The following is a 22,680-nucleotide window of genomic DNA, read 5'->3' as shown; positions in this document are numbered from 1 at the left end:
GCCAGGTGCACCCACTTTCCAGTGAACTTGGAGAGAACAAGCAGTGTTCACATGAAAGTCCAGCAATGCCTCAGGACTGCTCTCTGGAACATTCATCAGCTTAATCCAGTGTGCATGGTGTCCCTCCTCTTTTCATTAGCATTTTCCTACTTTGAAATAAGTAGGTGCATTGTTCCTAGAAAGTGGAGAGGTCAAGGAAAACACTCCTTGTGTGGGGGTTGGAGTGGCTGCCACGAGGTTATGGACAATGTCTTGCACATCATTCTATCCCTAGCATAGGAGGAGTTAAAAAGCGTTTGTAGAATTATTTTCCAACTTTAGTTGCCCTTCCCAAAGAAGCTCGTCATGCCCACACGCGGCCGCAAGCAGGTCCGCGCCTAGAAATAACATTTATTCTAAGGACCTCTGCGCAGGGATTCTTGGGAAGCGGTGCCCCTCCCACATTCCCATGTTACTCCGCCCCTAGGTCGCCTTTGAAAGAACTGGCACGCCACGTGATTCCACCCTTTATCCCGCCTCTGAAAGCCTGGCTGATAATGGGCAGGAGCGTGGGCCAACCATAAAACTTATATCTCCTCTTCCAGCCAATAGAAAGAGGCAATAAGTCTATGGCTCAGCTTCTGTGACTTCCCCGCACCTCCCCCCCCGCCGCCCTCCCCTTCTAAGATTCGACATTTGACAATTCATCCGGCCAATGAGAAGTTCCTGCTCTGTATGGGAGGGATGCGCTGACTGGATGATAGACGTCCCCAGCTGGCCAATGGACTGTCAGAAGTGCGGGAGGGGTGTAGGACGGAACCAATGGCACGGTGCCAATAACGAGCATCAGGGAAAGGGCGGGACGAAACTGTTCGCGGGAGGGAGGGGAGGCCCAGGGAACCAAGCAGCGCTGCCGCCGCCGCCGCCGCCGCCGCTGCAGCCGGAGTTGGAGGAGGGAGAAGCCAGGAAGAAAATGGCGGCCGTGGCTGCAGAGGCGGCAGCGACTGCAGCGTCCCCCGGGGAGGGGGGCGCCGGCGAGGCCGAGCCGGAGATGGAGCCCATCCCCGGCAGCGAGGCCGGCACTGACCCCCTCCCGGTCACGGCCACTGAAGCATCTGTGCCGGACGGCGAGGCCGACGGGCAGCAGTCCTCTCCTCAGGCCGACGAGCCGCCGCTCCCGCCGCCACCGGGGGAGCTCGCACGCAGCCCGGAGGCAGCGGGGCCGGAGCTGGAGGCTGAGGAGAAGCTGCCCGCCCGGGTGGGGGAGCCGGCGGCAGCCGCGCCTCAGGAAGGGCCCGACCCTCCACCTTCCCCTGCCCCACCGCCCGAGCAGCTCCCGGCTCCCGAGGAGCGCCCGCAGCCGCCGCTGCCCCAGCCCGCAGCCCCGGCGCTCGTGCCGCCGGCGGGCGGGGACTCCGTGGTGTCGCAACTGATCCCCGGCTCGGAGGTGCGGGTCACGCTGGACCACATCATTGAGGACGCGCTCGTCGTGTCGTTCCGCCTCGGGGAGAAGCTCTTCTCCGGGGTCCTCATGGATCTGTCCAAAAGGTACCGCGCCCGCCCCCAGCACGCCCCCGGGGCGCCCCGGGCCGCTCGGTCCCCAGGGAGGGAGCGAGCCAGGGCGGCCCCTTCACCCCGGGCTCCCGGCGCCCCGCCGCCTGCACCGCCCTCGGGTCCCGCGCGGCGCGGGGCGCGCGCTCCGAGTGGGGCTGGCGTGCGAGGGCGGGCCCTGCCCCAGGTGGGCGCCTGCGAGGGCAGGTGTGCCACCGGGTGGGGGGCGCGGGGGCATATCGGGCTCGCGGTCTCACCCCCCAGCCCCTTCCGCGCCCTGGCCTGGCTCACCCACACTGGGGCGGGTGGGTTCATGCAAAAGGCAGAAGGATTTTTGCAGAGCACAGGGTGCTGGGCGGAGGAGATTGCCTGTGAGGCACCTCTGTTCTCAAATTAACCTTTAACGTGAACGAGGTTGGAGAAAGGGGTGTGTGCATTGGGGTTCCCAAAAGGTTAACTGTCACTCCTCATAGGGCGGGAGAACATTTATTAAAAATGAGCCTTTTGACTGTTACTCTTACTGTTAGAACTAGTTTCTCTAGATAACTGTTCAGTAGGGAAGCACGTTTGGCTAATTATAATGATAGTTTTAAGAAAAGTCTGAAGAAGACATCAGATTTTTTTTTTGACCTTTAATATTAAGATGGTGTGGTACAAAGGTGCGCAAATATCTGACTTCTAATACAGTTTAGATTTATGTACTAGTTTATGTATTTTTACATATTTATGTATTAGTTTAGATACAATTTATGTATTAAGGACAAGAAGGTTGAGTTCCCCCACAAACCTGGATCTTAGCCACCACATCTTTTGATTTACTGTTATGGGCATTGCTTTAAACAGGTAAAGAAGGTAGGTTCTAAGTCTCGAGTTGAGTTAATCTTTTTATTCTCTTCTTTTGCAGATATGAAGTGCAGAGACTCCCTTTCACGGCTCTCCACTCTGTTTCCTGCAACAGCACACACTCTGATGGTATCTCACCTGTTTGGAAATGGCTTATTTTAGTATGTTTTACTTTTAACTCCTTGCCCTCCCATTAAGACACAAGAATCTTTTCCCATTTGGAGAAAAAAGCCATTTAAAATACATATTGAAGTATGGTGTTTGGGGGGAAAAGATGGGAGCTTTTGCAATTACTTCTGTATATTGTTTAATCTCAATTTTTTTTTTTTTTTAGTTTTTAAGAATTTTGAGTTAGGACTTTTGCACTTTTGTTTTCATAGTTAGAAAGCAGAATAAGACCAGTGTGCTTTCTATTGATGTATTTAATAGTGAAAGAGAGTGAGACGCAGTAGTGTGTATGCTATTGAATCAAACAGAAGTGAAGGCCAGTGATTGTGTGAGAATCTGGATTTCAAATCTGCAAAAGGAAGGTGCAGAAAGGTAAGTTGTTTCTGGAAATGGAATGGATAGTGTTTTCCTGTTTTGAGTGTTTTCCTGTTTCCTCATTGTGTTGGTGTTTTATTTTTAAAAAAATTTTTTTGGTAGGGAATTGCAATTTTTTGAGTTTTGATCTATTTTGCTAACAGTGCTTCTTATAAACAGCAATTTATTTTGTTGGGGAAGCTATTCCTATTATGAACCTTTTACATTTTAATGTTTTGAAGTGAAAGCATCCTGTTATTAAAGTATTTTTTAAAAAGCCATTAAGGGAACCATATCAACTTTTCATTCAACAAATACTTATTGAGCATACGTTGTGTAAGGCACCCTTCTAGGTATTCTGAATATTACATATATGAGACACAGTCCCTGCCTCCTAGAAGCTTATATGGGAGGCACCCATTGTGGAAGTGGTGAGGAAATAAAACACAGTATTTTTAAAATTTAGCACTTCAAGGAATTATTATTGGACCAATGATTGACTAGTTGGGTATCCCTTTTTCGTAATTTAATATAATTTGGAAAAATGGATCTGCCAATATATTTTGTAATCTGCGCTTACCTTGGTTGCATACTTTCATGTATAGTTTGGGGGTTAACTGATGATCCAGGGGAGACTCTTGATAGATTTGTCTAAGACCTTGACTGTTGGCATCAATTGCTTTAAAAATAGTTTGTGTCCTATTTGAATTGGCCATTGAATTAAAGCTTTAGGTAAAAATAGCAAGAGCTTCCTATTGAGTGCCTGTTATATACCAGGCATTGTATCACATGCTTTAGTCTTTATAACTCTGGTGGTATGTTTCATTTATATAGGAGGAAATTGAGGTTCATTTAATTTGGCCAGTTGTTTAGCTTGTAAATGGTAAAATAAGGATTCAAATGTAGGTTGATCTGATTCTAAAGCCTATACTTTTTCTGCTTTCATATTAGAAAGTTAGTTGGGCTAACAAATTTTGTTTTAAACAATGAGTAAAGAGTTGCATATTTCTGAAATTTAGTGCTTATCTTGATTTCAGTAGCTGTGTGGGATAATAAATAGGGATGGGGGCTGGAGCCAAGCAGATTCTTTAGTTAGCTCACAGCCATGGAACCCTCTGCTCTGGAAACTCCCCATTTCCTTAGCTGTATATTGGGGAACACATAGTAGGCTCAGAAGTCTTGGTTCTTGCCTGTTCAGTGAGATAGTCAGGAAAGAATTAACATTTGGGAGACTACTAAGTGCATCAATGTATGTGTGCTTCTCTTCAGTCTTCTAAAGGGCCAGTTACTGCTTTTATTATTCTATTCCGACATTAAACGGTACAGAAATGTCTTTTAAAGTTGGAAGAGTTGTCCACTGTGTGGAAAAAGTGTTTGATCCTAGCGTACAGGATTTCATATACGTGTGGATTGATCAAGAGTCTGCTTTTGTAAGCATTTGACATTCTTCACCTTCCTGTCATCATATAATTTTTGCCTTATTTTTTAGAGTTATTTGATTGAAGAACACATTTTTGAGGAGACTCCTGTGGAAAAAAGGAGCAGGACACATGTAATTACAAAACTGAAAGAAAAGTGGTACAAAATAGTAGGTTGATCTGAACAGACTGTCAGGGTACTTGGGTTTTGACTTCTCGAACCAGCCTCTCCAGTTAACACTGTGACTTGAGGCAAATCGCTGTGTTCCAGTCTCTAGTTCTTATGAGACTAATTCATTTTGACTTTAGGCAGTTCACTTAAACACAAAAAAGCAAACAAACTTGATGCCTCAGTTTACATATATGTAAAGTGAATAGGGTGACCCAGTGGTGGTCTGATTTTACGTACCATCGTGGTTTGATTGTTACCTTTTCCTCCTTTCTTTCTTCAAAGTAGCTTGCTTTGGCTAATAAATGACATGGTCACCCTAAAAATTAGGATGTTTGAATATCTGGTTAAAAACAGATTTTATGTAGCATAGTATTTATTTGAAACTGAAGACTGTTAGGGTGAGGCCTGCATTCTCTCCTGTACTTGAGACTCCTCCCTATTGTTGTATACCCAGCCCTCTTGGGTAGTTTAAATTACCTGCCTACTCCTGAATTCATTAGCAACGTCGAATGACGATAGTCTGATACTAGCAGATAAAAATAATCAACTAATAATCAACCCACAAATTCAGTTAGGTTTTCCTATTCCCTTTTCTTAACCTTATGCTTTTGAAATTTTGACATAGGTAAATTTGTTTCTTCATTTACTGTTATTTATAATACGCATTCCTTTAGGTTGCTAAACTGTCTTAATGATTATTTTAGACAGAATAATAAATCAGTGGTTGTACCATAATTTTTGTTTAACTTTTTATTATGGGAAATGAACCTCCATGTAGGTATCGCGGTTGCTTTGACATTTATCAACTGTTAGTCAAACTTGTTTCATCATATGCCCACCTCCACTGGATTCTTTTGAAGCAAATCCTAAACATACCACTTTACCATAAATATTTTGGTATAGATCTCTAAAAAGATAAGGACTTAAAAAATCATAACTGTACTACTATTATCACACCTAAAATAATAGCAACAGTTCCTTTATATCATCATATATTCAGTCAGTAATAAAATTTCACAGGTCGTCTCAAAATTAACATCTCAATTAACATCTAAGTTTTATTCAATTTAGGATCCAAGTAAAGTTTATACATTGCAATTGGTTGGTAAGTTTCATGTGTTTCATCGGTAGTTCTCCTGCCATTACTCCTGCCTTATAGCTTGTTTATGAAACCATAGACTTTGGGAGAATTTTCCACATTATGGATTTGTTTTCCAATTGTATCCCCTTGGGTGGATTTCTAAAATGTTTTTAAAATAGTTCTTTTCCTTCAGGAGCAAACTGCAGGGACAACAACCACAGTTCTCTGAGGGCCTCCTGTGAAAACCTCCTGTCCCTTGTTTTGGGTCAGTAGAAATGATATGGGTATCTCTTGCCTGCCTGCAAACATTTAGACCTATCCCTTCTACACAGCTCCAACTTTTAGTAATTCCAAACATAGAAAAATTTAACCAGTCCAGATTATCTGCAAAGGGCATTCAGCTCAGGTTTCTGAAAAGATAGTTTCTCTGGCTTCTCAATCCGTACCTGAAGGGACATTTACTGGGTCCTGTTGCTTCTTCCTACACAGAGGGATCATTTAAACTGTTTATTACTGTTCTCCACATCTTAGAAAATAGTTATAAAGCCACTTTGAAATCCTGAAAAATCTTCCTGAATTCCATTTTTTTGGACCTGATATGAATTAAAGAATCATGAAGTAAATACTTATGCTTAAAAACCCTTGTGCATTTTAATTTTGTGATACATACTTATTAAAGGTAGCTAATTGTATTTCTGAATTGATCTTTTATGGATATTGACTTTTTGTGTCTGTTATGTGGGATACTGTTGCATTAAAAAGAATTGAGGTGATTTCTTTAGGAAACTGCAGCTTTCACTAAGTCCTTAAAACAATTTGTGGAAAATTTACTTGTTTTTTTAAGGAAATATAAACCAAGACAATGATTTTTTTTCTTTACAGAGACCATGAAACAAACGTATGGTGCAATAGCCCTACTTTTGGTGGGAAAAATATACAGCCATTCTGGTGAAGCAGTGAGTAGTGGTATCAGTAGCTTATACTAAGCGTCCAGGTTGAGAATTTAGGCCTCAAGTAGAATGCTTGAATGATTGTGTTGAGTTATACATATTTAAAACACTTAAATATTTTTTGGTGATTATTCTGCTTATGTCCCAAGGTGTTGATAAAAGGTTTCCACAGTAAGATAGCATAGAGGCAAGTGCCAATCACTTTCTGACCCAGACAGCTTTAGGACCCCCACTACTGGTATACATACTGTATTGAGAGGGAGCTCTTCCATCGCATGTTGGACTGCGATGATGCTTTTTTTGGAAGTGATTAGTTGTTGGACATTTAAAACCTAGTTTGAGTGTAAAGAATCCTGTAACATCACGGTATTAAAAATAAATTTTATAAACTAGATAACTAGATGTGTTATACACAAACTATGTCAGGCATGTTTTATCGGACTTGCGGTTTCTAATGAGGTTTATTTTCAGCCTTTTATGTGTAAATAAGACCATACTTCACTGTGTACTGTTTTAAAGCAAAGCTCTTGGTGAAACTAGGTTTAATCTTGCTAAGATCGTTTTGTCTGTGGGTGGCTATTAAAGAGTTTGTGTATTATGTACTCAACTCCTGTTATGGCTGAGTTAATTACACATTGATAAAAAATAAAAAATGCTCTTAGTAGTTATTGTGCCTATGAAGTGCAGCCTTATTTCTTGATATTTATCTGCTCTCTTCTCCCTAAATTCTCCAATTAGTTCAGGTACACGTTACCAGCAGAACAGAGCTTGCTCTAGCGGCAGATCTTGCAAGAAGAAGAAAGTGGAGGTTAAGTTACACTCTGGATAGATTTAATATAGAATGTTTTTGCTGGGGCTGGCCCGGTGGCGCAAGCAGTTAAGTGCACGTGCTCTGCTGCGGCAGCCCGGGGTTCGCTGGTTCGGATCCCGGGCGCGCACTGACGCACTGCTTGTCAAGCCATGCTGTGGCGGCGTCCCATATAAAGTGGAGGAAGATAGGCACGGATGTTGCCCAGGGCCAGTCTTCCTCAGCAAAAAAAGAGGAGGATTGGCAGATGTTAGCACAGGGCTGATCTCCTCACAAAAAAAAAAAAAGAATGTTTTTGCTAAACACTTTTGGACAGTGGTCCTCAAAACAAATGTGCTTAAGATTTCTGAGCTCCACTCCACCAATTTGCATTTTTACCAAGGTGATTCTGATGCAGATGATTCTTGAACCATATTTGGAGATAACTGATTTTTAGGGGGTAGTTTTGCCAAAATAGTAGGACCATAAATTTGTTAAACCTATTTTAAGTTACTGGTTAATTTCAATTGAGATGTAATTGCAAAGTAAACAATACCTGTGGGGATGGGCCACTTGGGTGGCACATCCAGATCCTTACTGTAGAACTGGTAATTAGACTTGCAAATGGTTTCTTAAATCTGGTTGCCCACTAGAAGTTGAAGTAGTCCATAATTTTCATCTCTTCCCCTTGGGACCAGTTTTATATAGTCAGCTTACAATAGAAGAGTGGTTTTCAGCTTTTAAAATTCGTACCTACTATAATATTTGATTTCACTTTTCTGCCTGTTCCCTCCATCTAAGGAGGTTGCCAAGCTGTGCTTTCTGTAAGTAATAAGAGCTACTTTGTATTTCCCACTCTTTTGCTAGGCACTGTCCCAAGTACTTTGTATACATTGTTTCATTTTGCTCTGGAAAATCCAATGAAGTTAATTCTGTTAATCCCCATTTCACAGATGAAGACACTGAACCTCAGAGAGATTAAGTAAATTGCCTAAAATTTGAAGTGGCAGATATTAGTAGGTATATTGAAGATGCCTTTTTTGAATGGTAGATACACAATTCTCTTAAGATTTGAAAATAATCCTGTTCTAATTCTAATACACTTAGCTATATTTTACCATTACCATTTAGCTTATGATTTTGATGGGGAGTTACCCTGGTAGGTAGAAATGATCGAGCTCTCTGCCCCTCATTCAATCAGGCAACAGCTGCTGCTTTTAAAATATGAGCTGCTGTTCAGTTCTATTTAGTGAACTCTTGGGCATTTTTGGAAATGTGATTTCTTCTTCATATATGGTCTTTGGTGTTAAATTAAATGTTTTCCCTTGGTTGGCCTGGCGCTGGTAACAGTGGAGTCCACCTGTTCTTGAGAGGAATCACAGAATGTCACATTTGAAGCTCATTGAGCAGAAGATCAGCATTCATTAAGTGCTGGATGATTGAACTGGAAAAGAATTTAAAGACTAAAATACAGTAAGGCCAACGTGTTTTTGGTAAAATAGGAATAGTGAAATAAATGGAAGAAGGTGCCTTTTTAAAAAAGCCCATCTGTTGAGAAATACTTAGACCTCTGTGTAGTGGACCCTGCTGGATATAATACAAAAGAAATATTAAAAGTTCATAGAGGGCCGGCCCGGTGGGGCAGTGGTTAAGTGCGTGCGCTCTGCTGCAGCAGCCCAGGGTTCAGATCCCGGGTGCACACCAATGCACCGCTTGTCAAGCCATGCTGTGGCAGAGTCCCATATAAAGTGGAGGAAGATGGGCACAGATGTTAGCCCAGGGCCAGTCTTCCTCAGCATAAAAAAAAAGGATTGGCAGATGTTAGCTCAGGGCTGATCTTCCTCACCAAAGCAATAAAATAAAAAAATAAATAGAAGTACATAGAAATCATGATGGAAACATAGAAAACTTAAAACTGCTTATTGGTATCTTAGAGCCAGGACCAAAGGAATTGTGTCCAAGTGTTTGAAAACTGATGAGTACTTCCATTAATAATTAAAAAAGATCCTTTTATACCACTGTTCATTTTCTTGGGAACATGTCAAGTATGTTGCTGTAAGTGATGTTGTATGCAAGTGAAGTCAGGATTTGTCTGCTCTTAAAAATATTTTCCCACTTCGTGTGTATTATCATTTTTTTGGATGGTTATTTTATCCTTTTTTTTTTTTTTTTTTTGTGAGGAGGATCAGCCCTGAGTTAACATCTGCCAATCCTTCTCTTTTTGCTGAGGAAGACTGGCCCTGGGCTAACATCCATGCCCATCTTCCTCCACTTTATATGGGACGCCGCCACAGCATGGCTTGCCAGGCGGTATGTTGGTGCGTCCCCGGGATCTGAACCAGCGAACCCTGGGCCGCTGCAGCAGAGCGCACGCACTCAACCGCTTGCGCCAGCGGGCCGGCCCCAGGATGGTTATTTTAGAAGAATTATTTACTATTAGGGAGTTAAATAATTTGAATACTATACAGCTGTTATTACTATTTCTGCTTTTAAAAAGACTGAAGCATAAGTGTTTATCTATAGTTGGTTCCATTTTTATTTCCAAACCTATTTATCCAGGTAAGTTTTTTTAAAGGATTGTTGGAAGGTACATGATTGGGAGCTTAACCTCTAAATTATTAGTGTTTGACCTCTTTCTTCCCACCAAAAAGCTATCTGTGATTTTATAAGAGAGGATTGAGTAGATTTTTTAAAAGATTGAGTAAATTCTTATAGTTGGAGAGATGTTCTTTTAAGACTTGGATGCAGCTCCCTCCCTACCAGTTAATTTTGGAAGATATTTCCTGGTATTCATGTTCAAAATTGGTGGATGGTTTTTATGTTGCTAATGTCATCCTCCCTCCCTCCTCATCCGTTTTGGTATCTGTAGTCCCTGCAGAATGCTCTTGTAATACTTGGGGCTTTTAATTAAAAATATCATCTGTTCACTTACAGTTAATAAAATTGAATAATTTTAATATAATAATTACCATATATCGTGCCTACTTACTGTGTACTAGGCCCTATGGTAAGCAATTATGTACATTGTTATTTAATCTTGATGACAATTCTATCAAGTTACTTAATTACAATTCCAAAAGCCAAAAAGCTCTGAAAACTGAACTTGTTACTTTTTTGATACTTTTTTTTGGTGGCAAATCCTGACTTGAAATTATGTGAGACTATTAGATCTATTTATCCCATTTAGTGTGAATGTTCTTTCATTTTGTTGTTGAAATATTAATATGCTTGATAATAGGGTGCTTATTATCTTTTGCAAACCAGAAAAATTATGAATTCTGAAGGCTGTGTGCATCCCTGGGATTCAGAAAAAAGCATGTGGACCTGTTAGCTCCTCCACTCCCTTCGTGGGGAACTGGGCTGGAGGACAGGGGTTAAGAACTTGATGAGGAGAGGCAGTAGTTAAGAACTTGACTTTGGGCTGATTGCTTGGATTCCTGTCCTGGCTCTACTGTTTACTAGCTGTGTGACCTTGGGAAGGTCACTTACCCTCTCTGTTCTTTAGTTTCCTCAACCGTAAAATGGGGATAGTCATAGCACTTTAATAGGGCTGTTGTGATGATTATATCAATTAATGTAAATGAGTATATATTTAGAATAGTATGTGCCATATAGTAAGTGTTAACTATTATTCTATTATTACTTTTATGAAGTAGCTACTAAGTGGCACAACTAGGATGAATGACAACAGGTATTATAGTCAATAATGGGTTTGCTTGAATAGCCACTCAAATCCATTGTATTGTGGCCTACAGTATAATCTGCATCTTTAAAATACCTTTGAAAGACTGTAGAAGCTTCAGATAACACTGGTGAAGTATAATTAATAAGGAAGGATGACATTTGTGTTTTACTAGGGAGTGAGATAACTAGGAGTTTCTTGCATAATGGACGGTGGGAGATGTTTCAGGCTTTTCTTCCCACTAACCCCTGGGGCAGATGGTTAGTGAGGAAATTAGGGGCTTTGTCATGAGGAGAAGGTTACAGTCTCATTAGGGAGATTGAGTCCTTACAGTCTCTGCTTCCTATATACTTTTAAAACAATTGAAAAGGGCTCGCCTTTGAGCATGACACATTTCAAAGTTAGGGAAAGGAAGATATTTTTGTGCTCTTCCTTGTGCTTATTACATGATGGGACCAAACTAGTATAGCTGTGCTTGTTTTTAACAAAACGATTTCGACGTGTTCGTCCCTATCACTACGTAATCAGAAGCCTTCATTGGCCTCCTCTTGTTCTCCGTCCTCCACACTCGCACCTGACCCTCATGACAACACCGCCTCTCTATCTGCCGTGTGGTTACCTTTATCTTACTGCTTGTGTAAGCTTCTGAACCCTTACCTGTCTCCCACAGAGGAGGGAATCAGGTGCTGACTGGCGGTTCCTCTGCTGCATCTGCTCATCTCTTGGTTTTTACCTCACTTGCTCAGTGTTTTACTTTTTAAACCAGCTTAAACTGGTTACCAACATTCAAAAATAGGTAACCACTCTTCACCATGCCCTACTTCACTCTTCCCTTAATCTGCTTGGGCCCTTCTAGGTGCAAAGCCCATTCCTGAGCACTAATCCATGGTGGTTTCTTTCTTCTGCAGTCTTCAGCCTCTTGGCAGTGACTCTTGCCTTCTGCTCGCACCTACCGAAGTTGGGTCCTACAGCTGGGACCTAGTTTTATACTGTCTGACTAATTAGCATACTTGTATTTGAATATAGAGTTTTTGCTTAGTGGTCCTTGAGGTGAGTTTGCTGGTATTTACACTTAAGTACCACGAACTTTCTTTTTTATATACTTTGTTTACGTTTTGGTGGAACTGAGGTAAACTGAATTTAAGATTAAACTTAAAAACTAATTTTTTAAACTTTTTATTTTAAAATAATTTCAGACATAGCAGAGAAGTGTTATACACTCTTTATCTAGATTCACTAATTTTTTATTTTTTTATTTTTGGTGAGGAAGATTGGCCCTGAGCTCATATCTTCCTCTATTTTGTACGTGGGATGCCGCCACAGCATGGCTTGATGAACAGTGCATCAGTCCGTGCCCGGGATTCGAACCTGTGAGCCCTGGGCCGGCGAAGCTGTGTGTGCAAACTTAACCACTACGCCACTGGGCTGGCCCCCTAGATTCACTAATTTTTAACATTTTGCCACATGCTTTATCATTCTGTATATAAACATATTTTTCTTAAAACTATTTGAGAGTGGGTTGCACACATCATTCTCCTTTACCCCTTCATAGTCTAGTAATTGTGTCCTGAGATCAAAGATATTCTCGTACATAACCACAATATAGTTTTCAAATTCAGGAAACATTGATAGAGTACTTTTATCGAATTTGCAGCCTGTATTTCATTATTTTGTCAGTTTTGCTAACAGCATCCCTTAAAGCTTTTTTCTTCCTCCAGTAAATGATCATATATTGCATTTAGTTGCAGGATAATATAGAATATATGTAATAGGGATATTCCTCGGTTACGTTCGTCTAATATTTGCAACTGTCAGGTCGCACAGGCAGTGTTGTGTTCTTGGGGTACCACAGCTGCAGGCATTTGCCCTCTTTGGTGACGCTCACTTGGATTTTCCCTTAGGTCAGGATGTTGTTCTGTTATTCTCCTGGGCAGTTACTGTTATTTATTTCTCTTGCACTAATAATTCTTTTACCACCATGAAAACTTTACTGCTTCTCATCAAACTTTTCCCTCTACATTAGGTAGATATACAATTAGAAATTTTTTTAATTGTGGTAAAAAAACACATAAAATATACCATCTTAACCATTTTTAAGTGTATATTTCAAAAAGTATTGGTAAGTTCATTCATATTATTTTATTTTTTTTTTTCACATTATTTTAAAAAAGATCTCTAGAACTTTTTCATCTTGCAAAACAAAAACTCTGTACCCATTAAACAACTCCCCATTTTCCTCTCCCCTTAGCCTCTGGCAGCCACCATTCTGCTTTCTGTTTCTGTAAATTTACTACTTTAGATATATCAGTGGAATCATACAGTATTTGTCTTTTTGTGACTGACTTATTTGCCTTAGCATAATATTCTCGAGGTTCATCCACGTTTGTAGCATGTGACAGGATTTCCTTTTTAAGTATGAATAATACTGCATTGTATGTATATACCACATTTTGTTTCTCCATTTGTCCATTGATGGGCACTTGGGTTGTTTCCACCTTTTGGCTATTGTGAATAATGCTGCTTTGAACATGGGTGTGCAAATATCTCTTTGAGACCCTGTTTTCAATTATTTTAGGTATATACCCAGCAGTGAGTGTGCTGGCTCATATTTTTAATTTTTTGAGGCATAGATGTACATTTATTTTGTAAAATTTTTTATTGCATTTAGTTGACTATTGAATTAATTTCATTTGTGCTGAGATTAAACTTTGACATAACCAATCTCACAGAGATGAAACGTGAACTAAAATAACCAAAATAAGTTTTCCTCCCTTTATGATTAAACCTGTTGCTAATTTAAGGAGAGGTGGTTTCTAAAAACATCTACTTGAGCTGAAATAAATCTGGATACTATTTTTCAAGTGGTTAATTGCATATAATTTTTTCCTACTGTAGATTCTTTAAGAGAAAACAATTCTGGGAGGGGAAGGATTCTTTTTGTCTTCTGTTGATCTGTTTGTTGGAGAGAGGTTTGGTCCAGCCAGAACGCTGGGGCCTGTCTCACCTAACCCTCTTGAACTTTTTTCCTGAGTGTTGAATTCCTCAGGACCTCTATTTGCTTTGCCTAAAGTTTGTAATGCCTTAGTTTTTTGTTTCTTCATTTTTAGTGTATAATATTTTAAAAAAGAATTTCCTCCTACAGTTGGCGCTTGGCAACCAGAATTGGAGGGAAGAAAATGAGAATCAGTTGAGCACTATTAAACTCTTGTAAACAGGAAGGAAAAGAATGTAATCCTAGGTCAGAGATGAGTTGATTTGAGTTTGCTGTGAAGTTAAGGCTGATGAACACTACATCAGCACTTTAAAAACTTTTAGAATAAGAGGTAAGAATTCTAAATATGTCTGACTTTTAAAAAAAAATTGAATAGTTGTTGTTAAACATTTTAAGTTTTGTTTGAGGTATTCCTTTGGAAAGGGAATTTGGATAATATGAGCTTCACTCCAGGAAATGAGGCATATTTAGGTATAGGATTGATTGGTAATGCTAGAAATCTTGAGCAAATACCATAATTTTGTAGAGCTTATCAGTGGGGGAATAAAGGCTTCATTTAGTCAAAGCTGTTGTTGAATTTTAGTCATCAAAAAATGCAGACAGCTAAAGTGGAACCCAAATACTAGAAATATCCTACTTCCTATAATAGCCACATTTTGTATTTTGGCTTAAATGCTCTACATTTATATTTGTTTCACCTTTACATTAGCTGAGGATTCTTTTTCATAGTGATTTTCTCTTGCCTTGACACAAAATAACTATTAAGCCTCCAGTATTCTCCCTCTTCAAAATTTTGGCACTTATTACTCCTGAATTATTAAGAAGATAGCTATTTTTAAAACTTTTTATGGATTCACAGGAAGTTGCAAAGATAGTACAGAGATGTCTCTTGTATACGCACCTGATTTTCCCCAGAAGTTATTTTTAATTAAGCCATAACACCTGAATATTTTTCCTTTAGAATTTTTGGGTAGTGATTAAAGAAGCCTAAGAGCGGGTAAGGGTTCGAATGAGTCACCGATACGTTAATAAATACCCTCGTGCTGCACAGAGAAGGGGTGCGGGAAGGAGGAGAGAGACTTTGTGTGTTATTACTCAACTCCCTGGAGTATTTGTAAAAAGTTCTTTAGAAAAAGCTCAAGCAAGGGCTATTAGTCAGCCTGCCACCTCTCACTGATCATTAAAGCCTTCCTCTGCCGAGGTCACCCTTTGGTGAGCATGCACGTGGGACATAAATATCTTCACCTTAGAAAAAGCTAAAGCAAAAGTGCTTGCTAAAAATGCAGATCCTGGGTTCCACCCTAGGGGAGTCTGATTCAGTCTTGGGCAGGGCTTTGGAATCTCCATTTTCAAACACCAGTGAGTGCTGTGTTGCCGATTTCCACAGACTGTACTTGAGAAATTAGATTTTAGGATTTTCAAGAGACTATAGTTTTGTTGGTACTTTATATTCTTACTAAGGTTACAGTTTTATAAGTTAGTGGCTTTCAAACTTGTGAGCATTGTTACAAATATATTTTACATGTGGATCCCTATATACATGCATACATACATGAAACAGATTCATTGCAGTTACATATATTTACATTCTGATTTTTATTTAAATCATAGTTGTGACCCTTGAAATTGATTTCACAACCAATATCCCCACCCTCAGATTGAAAACACTGCCATGGAGTTAAGTGCTGTCCGTGTTCGTGTGACAACATGATTACTGAGATGGACTAGTCCTGATCTCCCTTTTCCTTTTAGAGTGATTTGTCTTTCTGGTCCTTTGAGGGAGTTTTATTATTATTTAAACTATTTTTCTGCTTTTGCCAATCATATCATCCGCCACCCACAATTACCAGTTTGGCTTCTTTTTTTCCATTTGGTGCCTGCAATTTCCATTCATCATTACACACTTAATTGCCTCCCTATGTTCTTAAAAACATTTCACGCTTGTATTTTATATGCTTAAGAAGGAAACGCAAGGGAAAACACACAGATGTGAAGTGAATGTTCTCACTAAACTCCCTGAGGGTAAACATATCAGATTCCAGAGCTCATCTGATATAAACAGCTTTAAAATAATTGGCTGGTTAGCCTCACATTGAGATTATAAAAATAGGATCAAATTACTTAAATGAAGTAAATTTTAGCCAAGAAAAATGGCTAACCTTATTGACCTATTTAATCTTCACCTGAATACTTTAAGGTAGGAAATAGTGTTACCCCATTTTACATGTGCAAAACTGAATTTAGGGAGGTTTAGTAGTGCCTGAGGATACAAAGTTGATAAGAGACAGCTGTGAAACTTCACCTTAAACATTAAGATGATTATAGCTTAGTTATTACTAATAAAAGGAAGGAAATTTGTTGTTTATTCAGCTATGGAAACATCATGTGAAAGAGTAATGGGGGCAAAATGATGGCTTCTTACAAGTTTGAAAATTTTATTGTTAATAAAATAGTGGTCTCACCTCAGATACGTTATATTTTATGTAGTTCTACATTAAAACAAAAATCACCTCTCTCTTGTCCTGTCATCTTGAAAAAGTGGTTATTGAGCACCTATGTATAAGAAAAGGCTAAATGCTCAGAGTGCCTTGCAATTAAGTAGTCAGGAAGCAAACACTTAGGTCCCAGATGCTATGCTAGAATAGAAAGCCACTTTTTGCACAGTCTGATACAGTGAGGAGGGTATCCTTCCTTTGTGGACTAGCCCAGACCCAAACTTGTCCCACTCTAGGTAAAATGGGCTTTCCTCTTTCTTTGTGGTTTGTAAGTATTTGCTTTGAGTTGTTGGATTGTGGTAGCCAAGCTAACAAAAGACTTTAGGAAGAAAACTATTTAGGTGTTAGAACCGGACATCCTGGTGGTGTTGGCTCTTCCTATATCCCTGTCTGAGTTTAGGTGTGTCTATAGCCGTAAGTACCTAGTCTCAAGATTTCTTCCCAAGAAAGGTATTCTGAACGTTTTTGGGGGCTTAAGGACATTTTAGAGAATCTGAGAAACAAAGACTCCAGGAAAACAGACACATACAAAATATTTGGGGATTCTACCTGAAGCTGATCCTTGGCTTCTAAGCACCTGTGCCTTAAAGGATTGGCATTAGAATTGTGTTGTGTTTAACACTGTTTGAATCAAATAGTGCTTAAAATTAACATGTTACCGTGTACATGATGAAATTATTCGGTAGTGTGATCCTGTTTTTATGTGCAGGAATCTGAGTATAGCAAGTTTAACTTAAAGATTTTTGATGTTTAGCCCAGATAGATTGAGCCACAGTTATTTCTAATTCTACATGAGAAACAAGGTTATTGATCCCTGTTTTCTAGAAACTGAGAATTGTAAAGATTTGTGTTCTATACCAGTGCTTTGTAAACTGGGTCTGGATCCATAAGGGAGTTTTGAAATCCACTTAATGTGTCTGACTAACATTAAAACAAATGAAATAGAGCAGAGTAGAAAAAAATATCATTATGCATCACATAAGTTTAAGTATTTAGTGAAATTTTTGCTTAATTGTGTATTGTATATATATATGTGTGCATGTATATGTACATAAATGTTCTTATTGGATTGCAATGTGAAAATATTTCCTAATGTGCAATGTGATTTTTAAAAGTTAGAAGGCTGCAGCTCTAAACCTGTCTGTTTTTGAGGTGATTTGAGTATCTGATTTCTGGTGTTCTTGTGTTCTTTTGGTGGGCGGGTGAGGGGTGTGGATGAAGGGCTCCAGTGTGAGGATGCAAGAGTAAAGGAGCAACTGCCCTTGAATCTTTATCGATTCACCAGTAAAGTTGAGGTGGGAATTTATTGATTTAGTGTTTTTGGGTAGTTATGGCTGAATTTGTTTTGTGAAGCTTTTGAAAGCTATTATAACCAGAGGAAGATGTGTGTTACAATTTTACAGTTACATTTCCTGGACATGTTGTCTGTAGTTCAGTGAACATAATATCAGATGACGTTTAATATTAAATCTATCTGATAGAACATCCTTTCTAATGCAAGACTTGAAAGGTCTCTTAAATTGGATCAGCTGTTCTGGCATTGCTTAGAGCAACCATTTGAGTATTTCTGTTTATACCTAAAATGTAGGATCAATAAAATGTGGGTGGGCTTTGGGATTTTTGAGGGGAAATAGTAGATTTTTGTTTTTGTTCTTAATAGCTTTCAGGAAGGTCATACAAATAAACATCAGCTGTTGTTTAAAAAATTCAATTATAGACGTTAACTTAATGGCTTCTTTTTTTCTTTCATTTCTTTCAAAGGTTTGGGCCCCATGGGATCCCTGTGACAGTATTTCCCAAAAGGGAATATAAGGATAAACCTGAAGCCATGCAGCTCCAAAGTAATACATTCCAAGAAGGGACAGAAGTCAAGCATGAAGCGAGTGGTGCTGTTCCCGGTGACCCCTCTCCTGTCCCACCTCCCGAGCCGAGCTTGGCTGAAAGCCTGTGGACTTCCAAACCACCTCCTCTCTTCCATGAAGGAGCACCTTATCCTCCCCCTTTGTTTATCAGGGACACATATAACCAATCAATACCTCAGCCACCTCCTCGGAAAATTAAGCGACCCAAACGAAAGATGTACAGGGAAGAACCTACTTCAATAATGAATGCTATTAAACTACGACCCAGGCAAGTCCTGTGTGACAAATGTAAAAACAGTGTCGTTGCTGAAAAAAAGGAAATTAGAAAAGGTAGTAGTGCAAGTGACTCTTCTAAATATGAAGATAAAAAACGGAGAAATGAAAGTGTAACTACTGTGAACAAAAAACTGAAAACTGACCATAAAGTGGATGGGAAAAACCAAAATGAAAGCCAGAAAAGAAATGCTGTGGTTAAAGTTTCAAATATTGCTCACAGCAGAGGCAGAGTAGTCAAGGTTTCTGCTCAGGCAAATACATCAAAAGCTCAGTTAAGTACTAAAAAAGTGCTCCAGAGTAAGAACATGGATCATGCAAAAGCTCGGGAAGTGTTGAAAATTGCCAAAGAGAAGGCACAAAAGAAGCAAAGTGAAACCTCTGCATCCAAAAATGCACATTCAAAAGTCCATTTCACACGTCGCTATCAGAATCCTAGCTCAGGTTCCCTTCCGCCTCGGGTTCGTTTAAAACCACAAAGGTACAGGAATGAAGAAAATGACTCTTCTCTGAAGACAGGACTTGAGAAAATGCGGAGTGGCAAGATGGCACCCAAGCCCCAGTCTCGCTGCACCTCTACCCGCTCAGCAGGTGAGGCCCCTTCAGAAAATCAGAGTCCCTCAGAAGGCCCTGAAGAGGCCAGCAGTGAGGTTCAGGACACAAACGAAGTGCTTGTGCCTGGTGAGCAGGATGAACTACAGACACTGGGCAAAAAGGGCAGCAAAAGCAATATCTCTGTTTACATGACCCTAAATCAAAAGAAATCTGACTCTTCCAGTGCTTCAGTGTGTAGCATTGATAGCACGGATGATTTGAAGTCCTCTAACTCCGAGTGTAGTTCTTCTGAAAGCTTTGATTTTCCTCCAGGCAGTATGCATGCACCTTCCACCTCCTCCACTTCCTCCTCTTCAAAGGAAGAGAAAAAGCTCAGTAATTCCTTGAAAATGAAAGTGTTTTCCAAAAACGTCTCTAAATGCGTCACACCAGATGGCAGGACCATATGTGTAGGGGACATTGTTTGGGCCAAGATATATGGCTTCCCTTGGTGGCCAGCCCGTATTCTTACTATAACTGTGAGCCGGAAAGATAACGGCCTTTTAGTCCGACAGGAGGCCCGTATTTCATGGTTCGGGTCTCCAACAACGTCTTTCCTTGCTCTTTCGCAACTGTCCCCCTTTTTAGAAAACTTCCAGTCACGCTTTAATAAGAAGAGAAAGGGCCTCTATCGCAAGGCTATCACAGAGGCAGCTAAGGCTGCCAAGCAGCTGACGCCTGAAGTGCGGGCTCTGTTGACACAGTTTGAAACGTGAACATGGACAGTAAGGTAGGCAAGAACCATTGGAAGGCGCCACAGATTCTCTAATCCAGTTAGAAGTAACTTCTATGAAATAGCCTGGCCAAATTGGAGAGAGAAATTGCACTCAGTTGGCTGCTTTTTTATACTTATCTTATAGCCATTTTTAGAACTGAGAAGCTTAAACTGAACAAGCAATCAAATTTTGTCTTAAGGAAGTGAAATTTTAGCAGGATTTTTCAGTTTTGAAGTCTAAAACCATCCCAAGGCATAGGAGCCATAGCCTCAACTGAAAATGAATTTTTGCAGGGACTGTTAATTGCCATTTGTACCTAGTACTGTGTGTATGTGTGTATATGTATACACACACGTACATATATGTGTGTGTATATACACACATGTATAAAATATAGCCTGTCACTGTGTGACACAGGTTGCATATTTGGGATTGCAGTAAGGGCTAGTGAGCTGGGGGGAATAGTGTGGATATTTAATGACTACTTGTTTTTTAATTAATGAACACTCAGCCTTTCTATGTGCATAATGGCGCAAGAGTTTGATACTTAGGTGTTTGAAGAGCTTAGATGCTTGCTATTCAGTTGCAAACTGGGGAATTAGCCCAGTATCTGAGATTAAAACTCTCAAGGCTGGCGAGGTTTGAATCATCACTCTCTCTTTCGTCCAATGGTTATTTAACAGAAACTTTCAAACTTCTGGTTTGGGAGTTTAGATAGGTTTGTCTTTGGATATGTAAATAGTTGATTGCTGAATTTGGTCAGATTTCTCCTGACTGGCTGTTCCTAAATTCTTAGGATACGTCCTGGTAAATTACACTTTGTGAATTAATTGTCATATGTGTAATTGTTGCATTTTGGATGTACCTAATTTGATAATTTTTAAAAAATATTTTCATTTAAGGTATCTGTTTGCAGGTCAGAAAATGAGAAAATGTAATTGTGTAATGCTCTGAAATGTAAAAAAACAAGCTGTAAATAAAATCAACTAAATCCAAATTATTTGTGTGTGTTTCTCAAAAAGCTTTGAAAAATTTCAAGTTGGTAGAAAATTATTCTTTGTAATAGTGTGTAGAGGAGGTGAAAAATCAAACTTTTATTTTCCTATTTGCCCTATCAAAGAATATATTATCTGAGCATAGGTAAAATCAAGTAGTAAGTGATTAATCAGTATATTCTTAAAATCAGGTTTTGTAGTATAGAGGTCTGAAATGCTTCGAGATTTGAGACCCTCCTCCTGCCAATTTCTCATAAATGTGTGGGTTTTAATTTTTTCGTTTTTAGCCATACTATTTCATCACATTGCTTCATTTTTTTTTTTCTTTTTAAATTTATATTTGGGTAATTACAACCAGTCTCTTTCCTGCTTGGTCTTCTGCCTCAGGTCTCATTGGCTTTTGGGGCTGGTAACTTAGCCCGCTATTTTCTACATAGTCCATCTGTCCCTAAGATTTGATTTCTTACTTTCCATTTTTAGCTTTGTATTGTTAGTGAAAAATATACCCAATTGCCTGTGGAGGCAAGTTTATCCTAAGGTTTTTTAAGTTGCTTTCATACTTTGTGTCTGACTTAACTTTTAAATTTGATACAATGTCAATTTGACACTTTTGGAAACTTGAAACTTAAAAGAGCAACTTTTTGTGGGTTTCTAGGTAATCCAATTTGAAATATTTTAGTTACTATGGAATTAAGATGAAATGATTAATGGAGATTGAAAATCAGTAGTCTTGTGTCAGCTTCCTTAAGGTTATGGACTTCTATGATTTAGGTACTGATTTCTGCAAAATTAAGTAGAATTTCTTCTGGGGAACTCAGTCAATGCTTTTTGATTATAATAAACACACAATGGAAAAAAAAGATGTTTCACTTGAATAGAACATATTCTTTCCTGCAAACAGAAACAACTATACTATTTTTAAAATTCTTTGATTATAACAGGTTGAAAGAAGTTTACAGAATTATTGGGGGTTTTAAAGAAGTATCTTAAATTTTCTGAGTATTTGTTTCAGATTAATGAACTTGTTCATTCAGATATTTTTGAATAAGAATTTCATATAATTTCATATTTGAATTCGATTTCAATCGAAGGCTTAGAAAGATTTAAACAGGGCAGAGCAAAAAGTCACCTCAATATGTAATTCCAAGGCTTTATGTAAAGATCCAGGTGAGTTTATAACAGTGGTTTTGACAGTGGATACTGGTAATATAGTCAAGTGCTTTGGCAAATGTGCTCTTATGGCATAAATCAGATTTCATTTGTTTCAGAAGCTATGGGAAAAAAAGAAAAAATAATAAAATCGTGATTGTTGAATACAAAAGTAACACTCAATTTCATGTGGTCCATACCTTTGAGGAAAAGGTTGAAGCATAGTTACAAGTGTGCATGATCTCTAATTATCACGCCAAATGATTCCTTCATTCTAAACTGGCCGTTTGGCATATTTTATCTGACGTTTCAACAGGGAAACAAGTTTTAAAGAATTTCTGTAATCTTAAAATACATATTCTATACACTAATCCAGTAGCTGCATATTAACGTTTTATTCAAATAGGAATTTCTTAAGCAGCTAGATAAATTTGTCCAGTGTCTACTGCAGATGGAGACAGAGATGAATTGGGGAGTTGTAGCCATTTTTCTTTTACATTTCTTTTTAAAATGATAAAAGGAGGCATTTCCTTTTTGTATGGAGATAACCAAATGGGTTTTTGCCCCTTGCAAAGAGAACTTGGTTTAGGCTAAATCTCCAGTGATCTAAGAAAAGTGG

General features: G+C 39.3%; 1 protein-coding gene across 10 annotated transcripts in view; it reads left to right on the top strand.

The window, feature by feature from the left end:
* Window positions 1-879: 879 nt before the first annotated feature.
* The window catches only part of PWWP2A (PWWP domain containing 2A), a 33,637-nt gene continuing 11,836 nt past the window's right edge, over window positions 880-22,680 (top strand). For 2 of the 10 annotated variants that reach the window (XM_058545043.1, XM_058545052.1), the window contains exons 1-2: window positions 908-1,527; window positions 18,234-19,931. In XM_058545043.1, coding sequence (XP_058401026.1) covers window positions 953-1,527; window positions 18,234-19,917 — 2,259 coding nt within the window. In that variant the 5' untranslated portion in view covers window positions 908-952 and the 3' untranslated portion in view covers window positions 19,918-19,931. Of the gene's footprint in view, window positions 1,528-2,434; window positions 2,535-2,580; window positions 2,914-5,759; window positions 5,832-6,448; window positions 6,523-8,331; window positions 8,777-18,233; window positions 21,913-22,680 lie in introns of those variants that run through there. The other 8 variants (XM_058545107.1, XM_058545116.1, XM_058545125.1 and 5 more) reach the window with 8 other exon arrangements.

The sequence above is a fragment of the Diceros bicornis genome, chromosome 1 (assembly GCF_020826845.1).
Source record: "Diceros bicornis minor isolate mBicDic1 chromosome 1, mDicBic1.mat.cur, whole genome shotgun sequence".
Classification (NCBI taxonomy): Eukaryota; Metazoa; Chordata; class Mammalia; order Perissodactyla; family Rhinocerotidae; genus Diceros; species Diceros bicornis.
This window is presented reverse-complemented; position numbering and strand designations above follow the sequence as displayed.